General features: G+C 39.6%; 1 protein-coding gene across 7 annotated transcripts in view; it reads right to left on the bottom strand.

The window, feature by feature from the left end:
• TDRD5 (tudor domain containing 5) overlaps window positions 1-15,341 on the bottom strand; it is a 102,165-nt gene extending 86,824 nt beyond the window's left edge. For 4 of the 7 annotated variants that reach the window (XM_049868402.1, XM_049868404.1, XM_049868405.1 and 1 more), the window contains exons 1-4: window positions 15,001-15,341; window positions 14,154-14,391; window positions 12,948-13,355; window positions 7,936-8,129 (exon numbers count right to left, since the gene is read on the bottom strand). In XM_049868402.1, the coding sequence (XP_049724359.1) occupies window positions 7,936-8,129; window positions 12,948-13,355; window positions 14,154-14,385 (834 nt within the window). In that variant the 5' untranslated portion in view covers window positions 14,386-14,391; window positions 15,001-15,341. Of the gene's footprint in view, window positions 1-7,935; window positions 8,130-10,115; window positions 10,200-12,947; window positions 13,356-14,153; window positions 14,392-15,000 lie in introns of those variants that run through there. The other 3 variants (XM_049868406.1, XM_049868403.1, XM_049868409.1) reach the window with 3 other exon arrangements.
• Window positions 15,342-21,712: the final 6,371 nt, after the last annotated feature.

The raw sequence follows: 21,712 nt of genomic DNA, 5'->3' as shown, positions 1-21,712 counted from the left end.
TTTAAATCTCATGGTAAATGTTACAATAAAACTTTTCTAATGTGTAATACAGGGGGTGGGGAGAGGGTGAGAACAGAATACTTTTAGATGGTAGTAAGGCCAGAAAAGTTGAGAAATACCAGATTCATCTTTCTTGACCAACCGCTCCGCTTAAAAACAAAAAATCTGTAAATCAGAAGCAAAGTTAACACCATTCTTAGCTGTGGTCTAAGCCTTCTGAATTTGGAGAATTCTGATGAACTGGGCTAGAAACAGCACCTGAGGCTTCATCTACTAGAAAATATAGTTAATCCATATCCCGGACTTGCCCGTTCAAATTTTTACTCCTCCTCTGAACTTCCTCTTGAGAGATCAAAACAAAAGAAATTGAATAGAATTTAGATAAAAAGATTATTCATGTCTTGCCAAAAAAGTCTTAGATTATTCCAACTATTTGCTTTGTGAAAGAAAACATGGCAACGGACAGGGGAAGGATATTAATAACCAAATCTACCTGTTCCCTCTTGCAGGTGAAAAATGAAGAAACTAGACCCTCATTTTACAATGGAAAAACTGATTTTTTTTTAGTAACATATTTTGCTTATGACAAAAATCATGTATTTTTACTGTGGAAAGACTTACAAAATATAGATGGATCAAAAAGAAAATAAGAGTTATAAACAATTAACAATTTAAATTTAATAGTGTTAAACAGTTTTCTAGTCTTTCTCTAGGCATATAAACAAACATATACTTGTGGAGTTTTGAGGGAACATCTAGCAAACTGATATACAATTTTGAAAAAAAATGGAAAGTTGCACTTTTTTATTTGCATTTCGTACTTTTTGTAAATAGAATTGTTGATTATTTAGGGTCTGTACTATTAGAGAATTACACAATTTAACAATCAGCCCACCCCTCAGAATAAGATATAAATAATTCTGGTGGCAAAAGACTTCAACTGGAAATGAAACGTGGTTACTAGTTTCCATCTATGAGGAACTCTTGGAGCTGCAAAACGTAGGACAAAACTCAAAGGAAAATAAACTTAGAAGACGGTGTGTCTGTATCCCTCCCATTCTTCTACCTGGAACTACACCGTGAGCAAAGGCCCTAAACTTTTGAGTTTGTTATTGCCTGGCTCTGGCAGTTAAAAGGCAGTGTCTTCCTACTGAATACTATAGAGTTTTAAGTCTTTGAAAGAGAAATATGCAGTATTGTTATTTAATATTTTTCTGGAAGTTTTAGTCAGTTCAATAAATTTAGAAAATGAAAATGAGAATTCTAAAAACACTGGGAAGAATGAAGCAAAATTATGAATCATCAATGACAGGGCAGTCTACTTGGAAAATCTATGGGAAAATTATTAGAACAAACCAATTCAGCAAGTTAGCCAGTTTCAAAATGATATTTAAAAAAGTTTCTTTCCTTGTGAGCCATAAGCAGTTAGCATCCCATTCTCAATAGCAAGGAATGTCTTATACTATAAAATACCTAAGCATACATTTACAAGAAATGTGCCACACACTAATGAAGAAAACTACACATTTACAATGAAGGACACAAAATAATACCTGAAGAAATTGAGAGCTGCAACGTTACTGAGGGAAGGCATTTAATGTAATGTGTGAAGTCTCTTCAAATTTTTTTTAAACACCTTAACTCTAAGAGAAACCTCATTGTGATTCTGGAACTTAAAGAATAATTCTAAACTTCCAGGAAAAATATATTAGAAAAGAAAAATATGTCAAAAGAAACGAATTAGGGGAGACTTACCTGAACAAACTTTAAGGTGAATATAAACGTAACAAAAATTAAAAAACACTATAGAACTGGCACAGAAACAAGCACATACCCAGAATTATAATCCAGACAGATTAAAATTTTAAGTTTTCTTTTAAATCATAACATTAGTAGAAACATTTTAAACCTCAAAGTGGGGAAGGACTTGTAGGTATGAGATCAGAGACAGAAGTAAAAGGTAAAGACTAATAGATTTGATGGTTTGAGCTTCTGAGTCAAAAAACAAAGAAAAATGACAAACTAGAAAAATATATTTTAACACATGACAGCCAAAATTTCTTCAATTCATTAAGTGAATGTTAACTAAGCAAAGTTTCTTCAATTCATTAAGTAAAGTTCAGCATCTCAAGAGAAAAACAGGCAGAGGAAGAGAATGGATAATCTGAAATGTAAAAATGGCTAGTAAGCATAAAAAAAAATTCAACCTTGTTGGTAACAAAAAATGGATATAAAATGATTAGATTCTATGTGTAGCTTTTTGATCAGAGAAAATATTTTTGTACTTACTCATGTTTTCAAGAATTGACAATTTTTAATAGCCACATAAATGCATAAGGGTTAAATAACTAAAAGCTATGGGAAACAGACACTAATACAATATTAGCTGAAGAGTATATTGATACATTCTGGAGATCAGTTTGGAGGAAACCATTTTAAAAATTTAGATTTTCTTTGATGAAATTAATGAAAAAAGAGACAGTTCATGATGAGCTTCCTGATAAAGATAGGATGTGACAAGTAGGCGGTCAATTAGCTTACCTACAGAAGACGACAAAAAGGCTGGCCTCATGCCTTTCAGGTTCAAGAGAAATCAAAATAACCTAAACTAATGGGGAAATCACTATGACAGGAATAGGAGTAAACTCTATCTGGTAGTAGGACTATGAATAATTTTTTTTTTAGGCTGAGTTTTGATTAACCTTCACCATTCAGAGCAAAGTATGGTTTCCAACTGCCTTTCTTCTGCTATGTCTAATCTGTTAATCCTATTCAGACTACTTTTCATTTTAGACATTGTATTTTTCATCTATAGATGTTTCATTTGGGTTGCCATAAACTAGAAAATCAGAAAAAAGCCAAAAACAAAAAACCAATGATTTCCAGATAAGCAACAGATGGTATACAGCACACTCTCTTCCAGCCTGGGAAGTGTTTTCAGGGCATGGTGCAGAAAGAGGTAACAGAAACAGAGCCTGGTGGTCCAGATGAATGCAGGAGACAGATCAGAGTTTAGGGAGGAGGGGGAGGCTAAAATTTGCAGGACTGAGTATGAAAAAGAGCAAGTGACACAGACAGCAAGCAATGCTCTCGAGTTTCTAGATGAGTATTGAGCTTTGCGTGTATGGGCGAAGTTCTTTGGGGCTGCGGAAACAAACAACAAGAAACAACACACCTAATGATACCCAGAGTTTATATAGGGCTGGCAATAGTTAGTATTCCAAACAGCTACAGTAGAAGGACCTCTTAACACATGGAGTAGAATCCTCAGAAAGGTAATGCTCAATGGGGGGCCAAATTAGGACTAGATTAAAGGCTGTTCTAGAGCTACCCTAACAAAGATTAAAAGCAAGGATCACAATGATCAAACTGATTCCAGTAACTTAACTGTGTAAAGCTCAACAATAAAAAATTCACAACGCCTAACATCCGATCAAAATTTACTGGACATGCAAAGAGGTAGGGAAATATGATTACAACAAAGCTGAAAAATAAATCAGTAGAAATAAATCCAGAAATGACAGCAATTAGAAAAGTAGCAGATGGTCATTAAAGTTTCTTAAAACACTTACAAATATGTTTACATATGTAAGGAAATCACAACCATAACTGTCTTAGTTATCTAGTGCTGCTATAACAGCAATACCATAAATGGATGGCTTTCACAAACAGAAACTTATTTTCTCACAGTTTAGGAGGCTAGACGTCTAAATTCAGGGTGCCGGCTCCAGGGGAATGCTTTCTCTATCAACTCTGGTGGAAGATCCCTGTCTCTTTGAGCTTCTGCTCCTGGGCGAACTTCATGTGGCTTGGCGTATCTCTTCCTCCATCTCTGTTTCTTTAATCTCCTCCTTTTATATTCTGTAAGAGATTGACTTGAGACACACTCTACACTAATCCTGTCTCACCAACAAAAACAACCCATTCCCAAATGGGATTATAACCACAGGCATAGAGGTTAGGATTTAGAACACATATTTTTGGGGGGTCACAATTCAATCCATAACAATAATGAAGAGAGAAATGGAGGCTATAAAAAAGACATACATGGAACATCTAGAGATGAAAAATACAATGCCTAAAATGAAAAATAATCTGGATGGGATTAATAGACTAGACGCTGTAGAAGAAACGACTAGTGAACTTGAAGACAGCAATAAAAACTACCAAAAATGAAGCACACAGTAAAGAAAAAAAAAAAAAAGAGCAGAGCCTCAGTGACCTACAAGAAAATAACAGTAGTCTAACAGATGTAATTGTAATCCTAGAAGGAGAGGAAAAGCGTGAAACATATTTGAAGAAAAAATTTTCCAGATTTATGAAAATTATAAACCCACAGATACAAGAAGCTCAATGAATCCTAACCAGAATAAAGAAAACTACCAAGGAAATCATAATCAAATTTGGAAAACCAATGATAGAGAAACTTTGAAAGAGTGATAAAAATATATATATTATGTATAGAAGAACAAAGATTAAGAATTATTATACATTTAATGTCAGAAACTATGCTGACCAGAAGACGAAGGAACAGTATCTCTGAAGTGCTAAAAAGAAAAAAATACAAACAAAAATTTATCGACCTAGAAATTTATACCTAGCAAAATTATCTTCCAGAGGTGAAGACAAAATAAAGACTTCTTAAAACAAACAAATGCACACAATATTCATCATCAACAGTTAATGTTACAGGAAATGTCAACATTATCAAGGCAGAAGGAAAATAATACCAGAGGGAAATATGGACATAAAGGATGGGGGAAACGATAAATGTGGGTAAACATAAAACATTTTTTTTCATTTAGTCTTTTTAAAAGACTGAATGCTTAAAGCAAAAATAACAATCATTAAGCAGTATGTAACATCGGCAGAATTAAAAAGTATCACAAGAATAGCAGAAATGATGGGAGAAGAGAAATGTAAATCTATGGTTCTAATGTTCTTACATCATACGTGAGATGGTATAATATTATATGACAGTCAATTGGGATACCTTAAAGATGTATGTTGAGAACCCTAAGTCATCGAAAAAACATAAAAGAAGCATAACCATGAAACAAACAGCAGAGACAAATGAAATAAAAAATGCTTAATCCAAAAGAAGACAGGAAAGAATTTAAAAAAACAAAAAAAACCCAGAAGACATAGCAAAATCATACATTTAAATACAATCATATCAGTAACTACATTTAATGTAAATAGTCTAAACCCAGAACAAATATTAAGATGAAAGATTTAAATACAATCATATCAGAAATTAATTTGAAATGAGTAACAGACTAAATATAAAAACTAAAACGCTAAAATTTCTAAAAGAAAACATAGGTAAAAATTTCATAATATTGGGTTAAGTAAATCTTTCTGAAGCAAGAACCATAAAAGAAAAATATGAATAAACTGTTGTTATTAAAAAAAAAAAAAAAAGAAAAAAAAATTTTTTTTTTTAGGTGCTGTCAAATCAGTTCCAACTTATAGCAACCCTATGTAGAACAGAACGAAACACTACCCAGTCCTGCGCCATCCTCACAATTGTTGCTATGTCTGAGCCCATCGTTGCAGCCACTGTGTCAAGCCATCTGCTTGAGGGTCTTCCTCTTCTTTGCTGATTCTTTACCAAGCATGATGTCCTTCTCCAGGGACTGGTCCCCCCTGATAACATGTCCAAAGTACCTAAGACAAAGTCTCACCATCCTTGCTTCTAACTACATTCTGACTGTACTTATTCCAAGACAGATTTATTCGTTCTTCTGGCAGTCCATGGTATATTCAATATACTTCGCCGATACCATAACTCGAAGGCATCAATTCTTCTTTGGTCTTCCTTATTCATTATCCAGCTTTCACGTGCATATGAGGTGATTCAAAATACCATGGCTTGGGTCAGGCGAACACTAGTCCTTAAAGTGACATCTTTGATTTTTAACACTTTAAAGCGGTCTTTTGCAGCAGATTTGCCCAGTGCAATGCACCATTTGATTTCTTGACTGCTGCTTCTATAGGTGATGATTGTGGATCCAAATAAAATGAAATCCTTGACAACTTCAATATTTTCATTCTGTTCTACATAAGGTTGCTATGAATCGGAACTGACTCGACAGCACCTAAAGACATTTTCTTTGTTTATCATGATGTTGCTTTTTGGTCCAGTTGTGAAGATTTTTGTTTTCTTTATGTTGAGGTGTAATCCATACTGAAGGCTACAGTCTTTGCTCTTCATCAGTAAGTGCTTCAAGTCCTCTTTGCTTTCAGCAACCAAGGTTGTATCATCTGCATATCACAGGTTGTTCATAAGTCTTCCTCCAATCCTTATGCCATGTTCTTCTTCATACAATCTGGCTTCTTGGATTATTTGCAGACTGAGAAAGTATGGTGAAAGGATGAATCTTTCCTGACTTTAAACCACATAGTATCCCCTTGTTCTGTTCAAATGGCTCCCTCTTGGTCCATGTACAGGTTCCATATGCGCACATGAATAAATCAGACTTCATCAAAATTAAATAGCTTTGCTCCTCAAAAGCCAGGGTCAAGAAAATGTAGAGGCAAGCAGAAGCCCAGGAGTGAATATTTGCAAAACACATCTCTGATAAAGAACGTTTATCTAAAATATATAAATAATTCTTCCAACTCAATATGAAGACAAACAACTCAATTTTTTTAATTAACAAAATATCTGAAAAGACGCTTCAAAGAAGAAATATATAAGTGACAAATATGCACATGAAGATACCCAACATTATTAATCACTAGAGAAATGTAAATTAAAATCACAATGATATTAACACTACATATTCATTCAAATGGCTAATATTAAAAAACTACCAATACCAAATGTTAACAATGATGGATCTCTCATACATAGCTGATGGGAAAGTAAAATAGTACAGCAACTCTGGGAACCAGTTTGGCCATTTCTTATAAAATTCAACATGCACCAGCCATCTAAATCCCAGATATTCACCCAAGAGAAATGAAGTCTACGTCCACACAAAGTTTACACAAATGTTCATAGAAGCTTTATTCACAGTAAGCCCAAACAGGAAACAATCCAAATACCATCTAATGGGAAATGGATGACAAATGTGTTAAGTCAGTACAATGGAATACTACTCAATAAGAAAAAGGAACAAACTAATGCAAAAAAGTACAAACTACTGATACACATCACTACATGGATGAATTTCAAAAGCACTGTGTGAAGTGAAAGAAGCCAGATATAAAAGATTAGATACTGATTGATAACATTTATATGAAATTATTTAGAAGTCAAAATTATAGGAAGCAGTGGTTGTCTGTGGCTGCAGTTGAGGGGAGGAGACTGACTACAAAGTCACTTGAGGAGCTTTCTTCGGGTGATGGAAATCTTCTACGTCTTGAGTTTAGTGGTAACTGCATGACTAGATACATTTGCCAAAAGCCAAACTGTATGCTCAAAATGGACAAATTTTACTATGTGTAAATTAACTTACTAAAGGCACTATTTTGTCTTGAATTTAATTTCCACGTGCTTATTCTGAGCTCTGCTTGTTACATTGTTAACAAGGTTTGTTCGTTATATCCTAATTTTTATTCAAAGTCCTTCAGCATTATAGCCACAGAAAAATATCAGGATTGTGACGCTCAGAGCCAGCAATTCAGGGGAAGATATTTATGAGGTAGTTGCAAATATGCTTCAATAACTTGGGTGAGAAAGTGGAACGAGATACAGATTGGGAAATCATTTGCAGAAAAGAGCAGAAACCATGCAGTTGATAAAACTGTATTCTTTTCTCACTGCTACCTCTCGCTTCATACTAATCCACAGAATGTAGGAAATGCTTAGTCAAAAATGAAACAAGTGAAAAACTTCAATTTTTAAAAGATCAACTTTTCCATCAGATCTATGTAATAACCACTAAATTTAATAGCACATTTTACCTCGGGACTCATATATCTCACCTGGTTTAATTTTTCAGTGTGATTCAGCCTTGAAGTCTCCACTGCATTTGATCTGGAAGTCTTTTCCATGTTCAGTATTTGCTTTGGTGGTTCCATGTTTGAAGTGGGTTGTGAAAAGCGCACCCTTGATATAGGAGAGCCTGCAGAGAATGGCCCTTGTTGTTTCATTCTAAATGGCTGGGTAAAAATTTTACCTTTTATGAATAAAAGGAGAGAGAAAAATTGTCATTATCAACTTCTAATTTACTCTCTGGTAGTTAATATTTAGAGGTTACTGTGAGCTACTTGCCCTCAACTTAGAACTTAAAATTAAGAGAAGTTTACATTTCCATATTATGCCAGTAAAATTTACATACAATGTAAGTGATTAGACATCTATAGAAGAAAACCAAGAGATCTTAAGCGTGTTACTGAAGAGGCTGACATTATCAAAAACTCCACTTAAGGTCACCTGAATATAATTACAGAGAGGCAAGATTTAATTGTAAGCTCTAATTTTTTTGTGTTTTGAATTTTTTGATGATGGCATGTGTTTTCAGTAGTGGAAGCCATGCTTACTAATTGAGTGTGTTCAAATTTTTGGTTGACAATCTGGATTTAAAAAAATTCATGTGATACATTTTCCCACAAAACATTGACAGTACCACCAAAGACCACCCTGACACAGAACACAACAGAGAGTCCCTGATGGAGCAGGAGAAAAGTGGGATGCAAAACTCAAATTCTAGTAAAAAGACCAGACTTACCTAAAAATCAAACACCTATGCTTATCCAAAGGCTTCACCTTTGTGAAGTAAAAAGATTACCTACAGACTGGGAAAAAGTTTTTAGCTGTGACATTTCTGATCAGCACCTGATCTCTAAAATCTGTATGATACTGCAAAAATCCAATTACAAAAAGGCAAATAACCCATTAAAAAATGGGCAAAAGATGTGAACAGGCACTTCACTAAAGAAGACATTCAGGTAGCTGACAGATACATGAAGAAATGCTCACAATCATTAGCCATTAGAGAAATGAAAATCAAAACGACAATGAGATTTCATCTCACTCCAACAAGGCTGGCATTAATCCCCAAAACACAAAACAATAAATGTTGGGGAGGCTGTGGAGAGATTGGAACACTTCTACACTGCTAGTGGGAATGTCAAATGGTACAACCACTTTGGAAATTGATTTGGCACTTCCTTAAAAAGCTAGAAACAGAACTACCATAAAATCCAGCAATCCCACTCCTTGGAATATATTCTAGAGAAATAAGAGCCTTTACGTGAACAGATATATGCACACCCATGTTCATTGAAGCACTGTTTACAATAGCAAAAAGATAGAAGCAACCAAGGTGCCCACCAACGGATGAGTGGATAAATAAATTATGGTATATTCACACAATGGAATACTACGCATCGATAAAGAACAGTGATCAATCTGTGAAACATTTCATAACATGGATGAATCTGGAAGGCATTATGCTGAGTGAAATTAGTCAGTTGCAAAAGGACAAATATTGTATACGACCACTATTATAAGAACTCAAGAAATAGTTTAAACTGAGAAGAAAACGTTCTTTGACGGTTACGAGAGGAGGGGTGGGAGAAGGTATTCACTAATTAGATAGTAGATAAGAACTACTTTAGGATGGGAAAGACAATACACAATACAGGAGAGGTCAGCACTACTGGACTAAACCAAAAGCAAAGAAGTTTCCTGAATAAACAATGCTTCGAAGACCAGCGTAGCAGGGGCAGGGGTTTGAGGACCATGGTTTCAGGGGATATTTAAGTCAATTGGCATAATAAAATCCATTAAGAAAACATTCTGCATCCCACTTTGGAGAGTGGTGTCTGGGGTCTTAAACGCTAGCAAGCGGCCATCTAAGATGCATCAATTGGTCTCAACCCACTTGGAGCAAAGGAGAATGAAGAACACCAAGGACACAAGGTAATTACAAGCCCAAGAGACAGAAAGGGCCACATAAACCAGAGACTACATCAGCCTGAGACTAGAAGAACTAGATGGTGCCCAGCTACAATCGATGACTGCCCTGACAGGGAACACAGCGGAGAACCCCTGAGGGAGCAGGAGAGCAGTGGGATGGAGACCCCAAATTCTCGTAAAAAGACTAGACTTAATGGTCTGACTGAGACTGGAAGGACCCCAGTGGTCATGGCCCTCAGACCTTCTGTTGGCCCAGGACAGGAACCATTCCTGAAGCCAACTCTTCAGACAGGGACTGGACTGGACAACAGGTTGGAGAGGGATGCTGGTGAGGAGTGAGCTTCTTGGATCAGGTGGACACTTGAGACTATGTTGGCATCTCCTGCCTGGAGGGGAGATGAGAGGGTAGAGGGGGTTAGAAGCTGGTGAAATGGACACGAAAAGAGAGTGGGGAGGGAGGGAGCGGGCTGTCTCATTAGTGGGAGAGTAATTGGGAGTATGTAGCAAGGTGTATATAAGTTTTTGTGTGAGAAACTGACTTGATTTGTAAACTTTCACTTAAAGCACAATAAAAATTAAAAAAAAAAAAAGACCAGACTTAATGGTTTGAGACTGGAGGGACTCCGGAAGACCTGACTCCTGAACTCTGTTAGCCCAGAACTAAAACCATTCCCAAAGCCAACTCTTCAAAAGATTAGACTGGAGTATAAGACATGAAATGATACTTGTGAAGAGTATACTTCTTAGCTCAAGTAGATACATGAGACTAAATGGGCAGCTCTTGTCCGGAGGTGAGATGAGAAGGCTGAAAGGGACAGGAACTAGTTGAACAGACATGGGAAATCCGGGATGAAGAGGAGGAGTGTGCTGTCACATTATAGGAACAGCAACTAGGGTCACATAACAATGTGTGTATAAATTTTCGTATGAGAAACTAACTTTAACCGTGAACTTTTACTTAAAGCCAAAAAATAAATAAAACCTTGGCAGTAGTCTGACATAATGTTTAGTGGGCTCTATCTGTCCCAAAGATCTTTGGAGGGTGGTGCCTTCCATTTTGTTTCATTGATTTTCCAAATATGACACACATACACACACAAAACTAAACCCACCAGAGCTCCCTAACTATCACATACGAAGCCATAAACATGCTTACAAGGATTATCTAGTTGAACAAAAGCCAAAAGAGACAAAAATTTGGACAATCACACTTCTGGATGTACTGCTGCACACCTAAGCCTTCTAAGTGAATTTTTGTCAAAAAATGTTTCTTTCATTTTTCATCATTCCACAAGCCCCCACTTGAGGGCAGCATATACTTTTAGTGACACAAGCAGCCTCCCAAGAAACCTGAGAACCCGAAAATGTTTGTGGGCGCATTCTGTCCCAAGAAGCATAAAAAGGTTAATAGGTAAAAACCTAAAAAGCTGTATCCTATCTAGAAGACCAAAAAGTCTCCAAGTAGAGAGTCTGCTTAGAACTACACTTCTCAAACTGGATAACCACTGAGTAGTATGTAGGGAGTGAGGGCAAAGGAAGACCATCAGTGAGATGGACTGGCACAAGAATAGCAATGATGGACTCTAACATGCTGGAGATCCTAAGGATGACACTGGATCAGGTAACATTTTATTCTGTGGCACATAAGGTCACCATGAGTCAAAGTCGACTCAAGGGTAGCTTTCTATCTATCTATCAAGTATCTGGGGGAATCACAAAGCTATAAAGAATATTATTTTACAGTATAAATTTTTTCTTCAAATTTGCAGGGAGGGAAAATACCAGTGGAGAGGTATATTTTGTTTTGTACATTATGAAAGATATATCACTGGGCCTCACCATGGCCTAGCTCTTTAAGATCATGCTCACACACAAAAAAATTACTTCTAAGCTATCCTGATGACAGAAAGAAGGGGCCATGAATGAGGTATTTGAACAACCCAATCACTGGGAAAGAGTATCCACCCCCATTACTTAATAAGCTGGCAAGGTGCCTTATGCAACTCAACCTCTTATGAGTTTGATAGCATGAGTTGGCTTCCCTAAGTTTGACCACTGATACAACTAAGGGCTAGACTCTGAACCCTGAGTAGACCCAGAGTGTGCGAATCCCTATCATATCCTCATCAAACTACACTAGCCACCACACTTTAAATATTGGTTTGTAAACTCCTGACACAGAATTATGATCCACTTACATTAATCTAAATGTGGGTTCTGGAGGAAAAGAATCACTGAAATAGGCATAAGAATTCTCCCAAATAGGCTCTTACTCTGCTCAGGGTACAGACTACTGTACAGGTGCTAGAAAGATACTATACAATGATCATATGGGTCTTCTGAGCCATTAAAAAAGAAAACAAATGGGTTGAAAATCACTGGATGAGCAGTCATTAAGAACGGTGTACCTAACTCTGCTGTAGCACTTTCCAGCCATGTAACTGGAAAAGTCATATAACTTGCTAGAGCTTTGCTTTCCTTATCTGTAAGATGGGGTTACTCACTCAGCCTGTCTAGTATGGTAATGAGAATCCAAGGTAAAACGCTAAACAAGATGATTATCATTACCGTATGTGATTACTGCAGTGACTCTTGGAATATTGCCAGTGACGCTACAAAGATCAGATAGGCTAATGTTACTAGCTAGAATTATTCTTTAAAATTTTTCACTTTCCATGTTATGTCTTCTTTACATGAACACATACAACTAACGTTCATTTACTGTGTTCTAGACAGAGCTGGCGTTGTGTTTTCATAACAGTAAACACTTACTATGAGCTTATTAAATGCCAGGCACCAGACCAGGCACTTTACAGATATGATATTATTTAATCCTCAATACAACTCCAAGAAGCAAGTATTATTATTCCCATTTTAGAGATGAAGACACTAAGGCTTAGTCAGGCTAAGTAGCTTGCAAATGGTAGAGCCAGGATTCAACTTCAGACTGCTGTCGACTCCAAACTTGTGCAGCTTAGCCACCACATACTTCTCTATGTGTGCCACAGAAGAAACCACCACTGCTCCCAAATTCACTGATCCACAATACAGTTACTCATCCTAACATGCTTACCTGCTGGCCATCCTCTTTGTTTTTCCTCTGATATGTTCTTCTTCAGCGTCAACAAAGAACCTGCCCTGGTCTGCTCTACAGAAACGATATCTGAAGCTGCATTCAGCACTTCAAACATAGAAAGGAATCCATATTGCACGTACTGGAATGATCGTCCAAATCGCTTGGCAAAAGCCTTTTCAAAATCAGAAAGAAGAACTGGAGAAAACGCCAAGAGATCTTTCAACTCACTCTTTACAACAGCTGGAAGAATAGGGGGTACTCTCCCTCGGTAAGGTACTCTTCCACGAGAGCTTGGTCCAGGGCAAACACTGGCCCTTCCCTTTGGCATGGAGTTTCGAACTTTATGATTGCTCCTCTGTTTTGCAACTAAACTTGCTATTCCTTTGGTAGACTCATCTGGAATAGCTAAAGAGATAGTGAAAAAAGAAATCATATTTGGGTGAAAGACTTACTTCCTTCTTTGTTCTTTGTATCTGTGTTTATACAGACAATTTTTAACTATCCAAGGAACTGTTTCTCTAAAACCAAACCAAACCCAGTGCCATGGAGTCGATTCTGACTCATAGCGACCCTATAGGACAGGGTAGAACTGCCCCAGAGTTTCCAAGGAGTGCCTGGCAGATTCGAACTGCTGACCCTTTGGTTAGCAGCTGTAGCACTTAACCACTACACCACCAGGGTTTCTCTAGGCAGCACATAAACATAAAGCCTTGGTTCCTCCATTTCTTGCATTTTAGACAATGGCTGTTACCTCCTCCGCCAGAGGATGAAAAGAGAAAGGTAAAACCCACTGTATCATCATTACTGCTAATTGACTCCTGAAAAATTCCAAACACTTTTCAAAGTCTGAATGAACAACAAACTTCCCTCTAGTGTCATCTTGTGGTTCATGGAATTTAAAACATTATTTTATAATTAGAAATTTCCATTGTTATGTTTCTCTCAACTTAAAGGGCGATAACCTGAAATCATACGGAAAACATAGTTTTTGTGAATGCATATTTTCTGGGAAAAAAATTCTTAATTTTGCTGAGGCTCTAACTTTGCTCACAACCTCAAAGGGGCCAATACTCCCTCCCCCTGCAAAAACCCAAAAATTTTATAATCCACTGCCTGGAGCACAAGATAATTGCAAAGCTAGAACAATTCTTCACAAAGTATTTTTATTACAAAGTTTGTAGACCTTCAAAGTTTTAAACCTACCTTTCAGCGTAACAGTACCATCCCCAGAGGGGCAGACACTAACAACATCAGGCATGTCCAAAACCAGCTCCATAGTGGACCGATACCCAAGGGTTCGGAGCGGTAGATGGTTGCCAACCATTAAAAGGTACTCCTTTTCCAATTGTTGTGGGGTCAAACCATCTTTGGTGGAAATGAGAAGTGACCTTATTTCTTTCCTCAGGCATTCCTGTATTCTCTCTTGTTCAGACATTGCGCCCTGCAGGGTTTAGGTCAAAAACATTGCTCATGAGGAAAAACGGACAAACTCAAGATGAAAAAAAAATGTTTACAACGATCAATGGTGTGATACAAGCAACTCAACTGCGAATTTTAAAGGCGATGAGGCAGACTCTGGGATGTGAGGACCACAAAGCCTGCACACAATTTAAACTCAATCTCAACCTGGGTTTATTAAGCTGTGTCTGAAGAGACCTCTGCCACTGGCTAGTGTGTGTGAAGTCCGAGTTCCTGTCTCATTTTATCATTTGCCGAACGTTAACTCGGGTTTGTTGGGGATCTCATTCTACATTGCAAACTTCTTAACAGAATCTCTGTAGACTCTGTGGGAACCAGGAGTGGAAAATGAGGCAAATGCCTTCCCCAACGCTAAGGAGAAGACCCTAAGTAAAGCCTCTTTCCACCTGTACACACTTTCTCCATCCCAAGCCGACGGCCACGGTCCTGGCTTCCTCTGACCTGAAGTCAACGACCTCATCTTCGCCCGCCCAGACCCCGCTTTACCTGGCGGGACCCCCTTCCCACCCTCGCTGCCAACGTCTAGACCTCACAGCCCCATGCGGGAATGGGGTGTTTTTCTTCACCTAACCTGGGGGGTTCCCTCGACCCGGGGTGAAGAAGGCAGGCAGAAGGAGGCGGTGGAGCGCACCCTCTGCGGCCCAGCACGCCTGGCTGCTCCTCACAGGTCTCGGCGTCCGGCGTCGGCGCGGCCGTTGCGCTCCCGGGGGAGTTGAGGGCGCTCTCCCGCTAAGCGGCAAAGAAACAGCGGCTGCGACGGCGGCCCCGCGCGCCTGCGCACCGCTGCCCGAGGCCCTCAGCCTCTCCAGGCGCCGCGTTCCGGCCCGGAGCCACGCGGCCGGAGGGGCCGTTGGCCTCGCCAGCCGCCCGGTGCTCCGGTCTGGCGTCTGCCCCAGGCTCTGGGCTGCTCGGCCCGGCTCGCAGGCGGCTTGGACCACCTTCCGGGACCGCCCGCTTCTGTCTCTGCTGATTAGGCTTGAAGACGCGAGGCGGGGCCGCGGCACGAGTTTCTAGCCAACCACCGCTGGGATGGCGGCCGGGACCAGGGATTATCCCGTTCCTGGAGGGCTGCGTTAGGGAAGAAAAGAAACCTGCGTGCTTCTTAACCTGGTGTACATCAGAGTCACCTGTGGAGCTTAAGAGAGAGGGGAGAAAAAAAAAAGATGCCCAGGTCCGATCAGCAGAGGTTGTGATTCAGTAGGCCCTAGTTTATTTGGGGGAAATTACAGGCAAGTCTGATCCTAGGTTGAGAATAACTGCAGAGCCATGTGCAGTTCAGGCGCCTAGAAGAGAGGAAGGGGTGGGCCGAGGAGGGCTTTTTGGATGAGTGAAGAACGTTGCAGGTGAGACTAAAACTGAGTTGGGAGACTAAAGAAGACGATGTTATTTGTTTGATAGTTGGAATGAGCCAGATTTAGAGACTAAAGAAGACGATGTTATTTGTTTGATAGTTGGAATGAGCCAGATTTATAAAGTCACTGAAAACTAGAAAACAGTTTTCTCGTTTAGAATAAAGGGGCATAAAGACATTTACATTTAAATATACCATCTAATTAATGAAACAAGATAACCCAAAAGATAGCCAAAATATTTTAATCAAGTTGGAGACCCGACCAGACCTTCTGTTAGCCCAAGACAGGAACCATTCCCAAAGCCAACTCTTTAGACAGGGATTGGACTGGACTATGGGATAGAAAATAATACTGGTGATGAATGAGCTTCTTAGATCAGGTAGACACACGAGACTATGTTGGCATCTCCTGTCTGGATGGGAGATGGGAGGGTGGAGGGGGTCAGGGGCTGGCTCAATGGACACGAAAATAGAGACTGGAGGGAAGGAGTGTGCTGTCTCGGGGGAGAGCAATTAGGAGTATATAGCAAGGTATATATAAATTTTTGTATGAGAGGCTGACTTGATTTGTAAACTTTCACTTAAAGCACAATAAAAATTAAAAAAAAAAAAGATGGAGACCTAAGCATACACATCTACTGTATCTTCCATCTAAAAATCCCATAATGTTATATATTTAAAAAAAAAAAAAGCCCCAGGGAACACAAAATGCCATCAATGAGCCTAGAATATTGAAGAACCACTGAAAGACAAAAAATAGACAAGATTTATGGCTGAATAGCAAAATGGACAGGGCTGAATAGCAAATTAACAAGAAGGAAAACTGAGACAAGGAGAATGTATCCAGGCATGCCAACATTTCAATGACAGAAGTTATAGAAAGAAAGGACAAAGAACGGTAGTGGAGCATTCAGTTTATCACCTAATCCATGTTGTTGTTGGGTGCCACCATAAGTGGGTTCTGACTCATCGCAACCCTTCATACAACAGAACAAAACACTGCCGGGTCCTGCACCATCCTCACAATCTTCACTCTATTTGAGCCCATTTTGCAGCCACTGTGTCAATCCATCTCATTGAGGATCCTCCTTTTTCGATGACCCTCTATCAAGCATGATGTCCTTCTCCAGGGACTGATCCCTCTTGATAACATGTCCCAAGTACCTGAGAAAAGGCCCTCCATCCTTCTAAGGAGCATTCTGGCTGCACTTCTTCCAAGACAGATTTGTTTGTTCTTCAGGCAGTCCATGGTATATTCAATATACTTTGTCAATGCCATAATTCAAAGGCATCAATTCTTCAGTCTTCCTTGTTCATTGTCCAGCTTTCACATGCAAATAAGGTGATTGAAAATACCATGGCTCTCGTCAGGCACACCTTAGTCCTCAAAGTGACATGTTGCTTTTTAACACTTTAAAGCTTTTTTGCCACAGATTTGCTCAATGCAATACGTTGTTTGATTTCTCAACTGCTGCTTCCACAGGCGTTGATTGTGTATCCAAGTCAAATGAAATCGTTGATAATGTTAATATTTTATTATGATGTTGATTATAGGTCCAGTTGTGAGAATTTTTTGTTTATGTTGAGGTATAATCCATACTGAAGGCTGTGGTCTTTGATCGTCATCAGTAAATGCTTCAAGTCCTTTTCACTTTTCTGCAAGCAAGGTTGTGTCATCTGTACATTGCAGGTTGTTAGTGAGTCTTCCTCCAATCCTGATGCCCCGCTCTTCTTCATATAGTCCAGATTCTTGGATTATTTGTTCAGAACACAGATTGAGTAAGTATGGTGAAAGGATACAATCCTGACACACAGCCTTCCTGATTTTAAACCATGCAGTATCCTCTTGTTCTGTTTGAATGACTGCCTCTTGGTCTATGTACAGGTTCCTCATGAGCACAATTAAAAAAAAAAAAAAAACCCAAAACCCATTGCTGTTGAGTCAATTCTGACTCATAGCAACCCTACAGGACAGAGTAGAACTGTCCCACAGAGTTTCCACGGAGCGCCTGGTGGATTTGAACTGCCAACCTTTTGGTTAGCTGCCATAGCACTTAACCACTATGCCACCAGGGTTTCCATGCACAATTTAGTGTTCTGGAATTCCCATTTTTCACAACGTTATCCATAATTTGTTATGATCCAAACAGTCAAATGCCTTTGCATAGTCAATAAACACAAGTAAACATCCTTCTGGTATGCTCTGCTTTCAGCCACAATCCAGCTGACATCAGCAATTGATATCCCTGGTTCCACATCCTCTTCTGAATCCGGCTTGAATTTCTGGCAGTTCCCTGTCGATGTACTACTGCAACCACTTCTGAATTGTCTTCAGCAAAATTTTACTTCAATGTGTTATTAATGATATTGTTCAATAATTTCTGCATTCTGTTGAATCACCTTTCTTTGGAAAGGGCACAAATATGGATCTCTTCCAGATGGTTGGCCAGGTAGCTGTCTTCCAAATTTCTTGGCATAGACAAGTGAGTGTTTCCAGCATTGCATCTGATGCAAGAAACATCTTAATTGGTATTCCATCAATTCCTGGAGCCTTGTTTTTCGCCAATGCCTTCACTACAGCTTGGACTTCTTCCTTCAATACCATTGATTTTTGATCATATGCTTCCTTCCGAAATGGCTGAATGTCAACCAATTCTTTTTGGTACAATGACTGTAAGTATTCCTTCCATCTTTTTATGCTTCTTGCATTGTTCAATATTTTGCCCATAGAATCCTTCAGTATTGCAACTCGAGACTTGAATTTTTTCTTCAGTTCTTTCAGCTTGAGAAATGCTGAGCATGTTCTTCCCTTTTGGTTTTCCAACTCCAGGTCTTCGCACAGTTTCATTGTTATACTTTACTTTGTCTTCTCAAACAGCCCTTTGAAATCTGTTCAGCTCTTTTACTTCATCATTTCTTCCATTCGCTTTAGCTACTGTACATTCAACAGCAAGTTTCGGAGTCTCTTCTGACATCCATTTTGGTCTTTTCCACTAGTCTGTCAGTTTGTCGTACTGTGGTGGCCTGCTTGTTGCTGTGATGCTGGAAGTTATGCCACTGGTATTTCAAATACCAGTAAGGTCACCTGTGGTGGACAGGTTTCAGTGGAGCTTCTAGACTAAGAGACTAGAAAGAAGGACAGGAAGATCTACAAAATTGGCCAATGAAAACCTTATGAATAGCAGTGGAACCTAATCCGTATAAGTTCAGAATGTTGATGACAGTGACATTTTGGGCACCAAAAATTAGTGTTAACTTGGAATTAGTGGTAGTCACTGAAAACTTTGGTTATTTCCTTTTCTCCATTGCAGTTATTCATAAAGGATCAGAAGGCCTTTGGGGAGAGGCTGCAAGGAAGCTTTCTAGTATGTAGGTTTCAGAACATCCTTTTTCAAGAATATTTGGAGTACATTTGAGAGGCTTTGGAGGTGGAATCTGATTTAGTTCTGGTAATAGATAGGTATGGTAGGAACCCTGGTGGTGTAGTGGTTAAGCACTCTGACAAGTCATGTCTCTCTCACTCCTGAGAGGCCTCTGTTCCCCAGACCTAGAGTTGTGTTTTGTTGGTTTGTTTGTTTTTGTTGTCACACAAATCAAAAACTTAGAGGGTCATTTCTTGGGATCCTACAATTAACCAAAACCAGAGATCTCTGAGGGTCAGGCCAATTTGTTTTCCATCCTATTGCCTATTGCCTGAGCCCGCTTTTCTTCTGGTAATTAACTGCTCCCACCTGGCATCCTCTCATCCCTCCTTGCATGTGGGAGTGTATACCAAAAGCAGCTGCTCCTACCAGCGTTCTGCCTTAGGAAATAACCAGTAAAGATTTTTTTAAGTGTCTGGAGCTTGCTTTATTAATATATGCCTTATGACAAGGATGATATGAGAACATTTTGAAAAATTGAGTGAGTGAGTGAGTTAGAAGCACATGAGAGCCTATACAGCTTTCCGGCCTCTTAAATTTTTTAATATTTTGGGCCATTTGATGCTATTATTCAGTCTCATTTCCCACAACAATAACTCCAAGCCTTTGCCACCCTCTGTTATACCTCTTAAGGAGTGCTGGTGGAGTGATGGTTAAAGCGATTGACTGCTAACTGCAAAGTTGGTGATTTGAAACCACCAGTGGCTCTGCAGGAGAAAGATGTGGCAGCCTGCTTCTCTATAGACTTACAGCCTTGAAAACCCTATGGGGTTGCTGTGAGTCAGAATCAACTCAGTGGCAGTGGGTCTGGGTTACATACCTCTTACCCCACTCCTGCCCGACTCCTAAGAATGACTTTGCTCCAACTCCCAGAGGAAATGGAGGTCCTCATACGTGAACTCCCTCACCTTCGAGCCCAGCCCTCTAAACTAGCCATCCTCACATCTTTCCTCCTGGTCTGGGAGGGTGAGGGGGTGATCTATCCTACTCCCAATTCTATCTCTCCACCTCCTCTAGGGCCATGACCTTGCCCTTTGGTTACTCTTACACAGTCCTGTATATTCAACATCTCTTTATAGGCTCCTTTTCTGTAACATAAAATTATGCTCTGATCCCTTTTAGCTTACACAGAAAGGGAAAGAGAAACACTTTCTCTTGACCTTATATCCTCCTGCATCTACTGCCTTTTACTTCATAATCAAGTTCCTTGAATAAACAGTCTACATTCATTTTCTCCACTTTTGCAACCACCATTCACTACTCAATCCAAAACAATTAGTCTGCTATTCTGGACATGTAAAAATGGCATGGCAGTGGCATCTAACCTCCTGTAACTTCACAAGGAGGAAGGAGAATCAAGATCAACAGTCCAAGGCTGATTCCTATGAGGCAGAGGTCAGACATGCCTCCTCTCTCCGCCATCTTTACCAATTCTGACAATAGCTGTCCCTCCCATGGCACTCTCTATTTCTCTGCAGAGTTTGATAATTCGTTGCAATGGCCACACGGAATTCCCAGACAATACAATTATGGGAAGTAACAGGTTACATACAATTCAGGTTCAGGAACACACAATACAGTTCTTTCTTCAGGACAGCCTCTTCTCAGCTGTGCCCGCAGGCACGCCTCTCTCTGGCCCCTCAGCCTCTGCCCTGCTTGGGCAAAGTGTTACAAAGGTCTTTCAGCTCCGCCCGTTAAGTGCCCCGAGGCACCCCACTCCATGAGTAAGCATCGGCCCAAAGGTGCTCAGTGCTAGCTCCATGGATCAGCAAACCTAGCTCTACTAAGGGCCCAGAGGCACCCTACTCTGCCAGCAAGCCTCCTTCCCGAAGGCACTCAGCTTTCTTGCTCCCTGGGCTGGGAAGACCACTGCACCTTCTCCTGCCAGTCTGCTGGTTCTGCTGCCACTATTTCTCTGCTGCTGATTCTTGCCATCTTTGGTGTTAAATCTCTCTTTGTCTCTCTGTTGGTCTCCTGGTTCCAGGAGCTTCTCAGCAGGGGAATCTTGGGTCCAAAAGATGTACTCCACTTCTAGCTTTCCTTCCTTGGTAGTAGTGAAATCCTCTCCTCCTGCCTCTGGAATGGCTCATTTTAAGCCTAACAGGATGGCAAAACTGATTGATCCCTTCATTAGGGTTCCAAAGACCTTATTCGCATGATCCCACCCCGCACATGGGTGCCAGAACTTTATTTACATTATTAGCAATCTATCCAATCCCCTTAGTGGGCCACGATTACCTTCTTTGTATAGTCTCACCCAAGGGAGTTACAAGACCATGGCCAGAAAAGCCATATAAAAGCAATCCATCGCACCACAAGACACCTTAAATTAACCAAAATCACCAATGCTCTTCTAACTGACAAATCTCCTGGTCTTCTCAATCTTTTCATCTTACACACTGTCTGCTGTTTACTTTTGGTGTGTTCCACCCTTTCTGAAAATATCTCCTTTTTGGGTTTCTATGATGCTGCTGTACCAGGCTTGGCTCTAGCTTTCTATTCTACTATTT

The sequence above is a fragment of the Elephas maximus genome, chromosome 24, assembly GCF_024166365.1.
Source record: "Elephas maximus indicus isolate mEleMax1 chromosome 24, mEleMax1 primary haplotype, whole genome shotgun sequence".
Classification (NCBI taxonomy): Eukaryota; Metazoa; Chordata; class Mammalia; order Proboscidea; family Elephantidae; genus Elephas; species Elephas maximus.
This window is presented reverse-complemented; position numbering and strand designations above follow the sequence as displayed.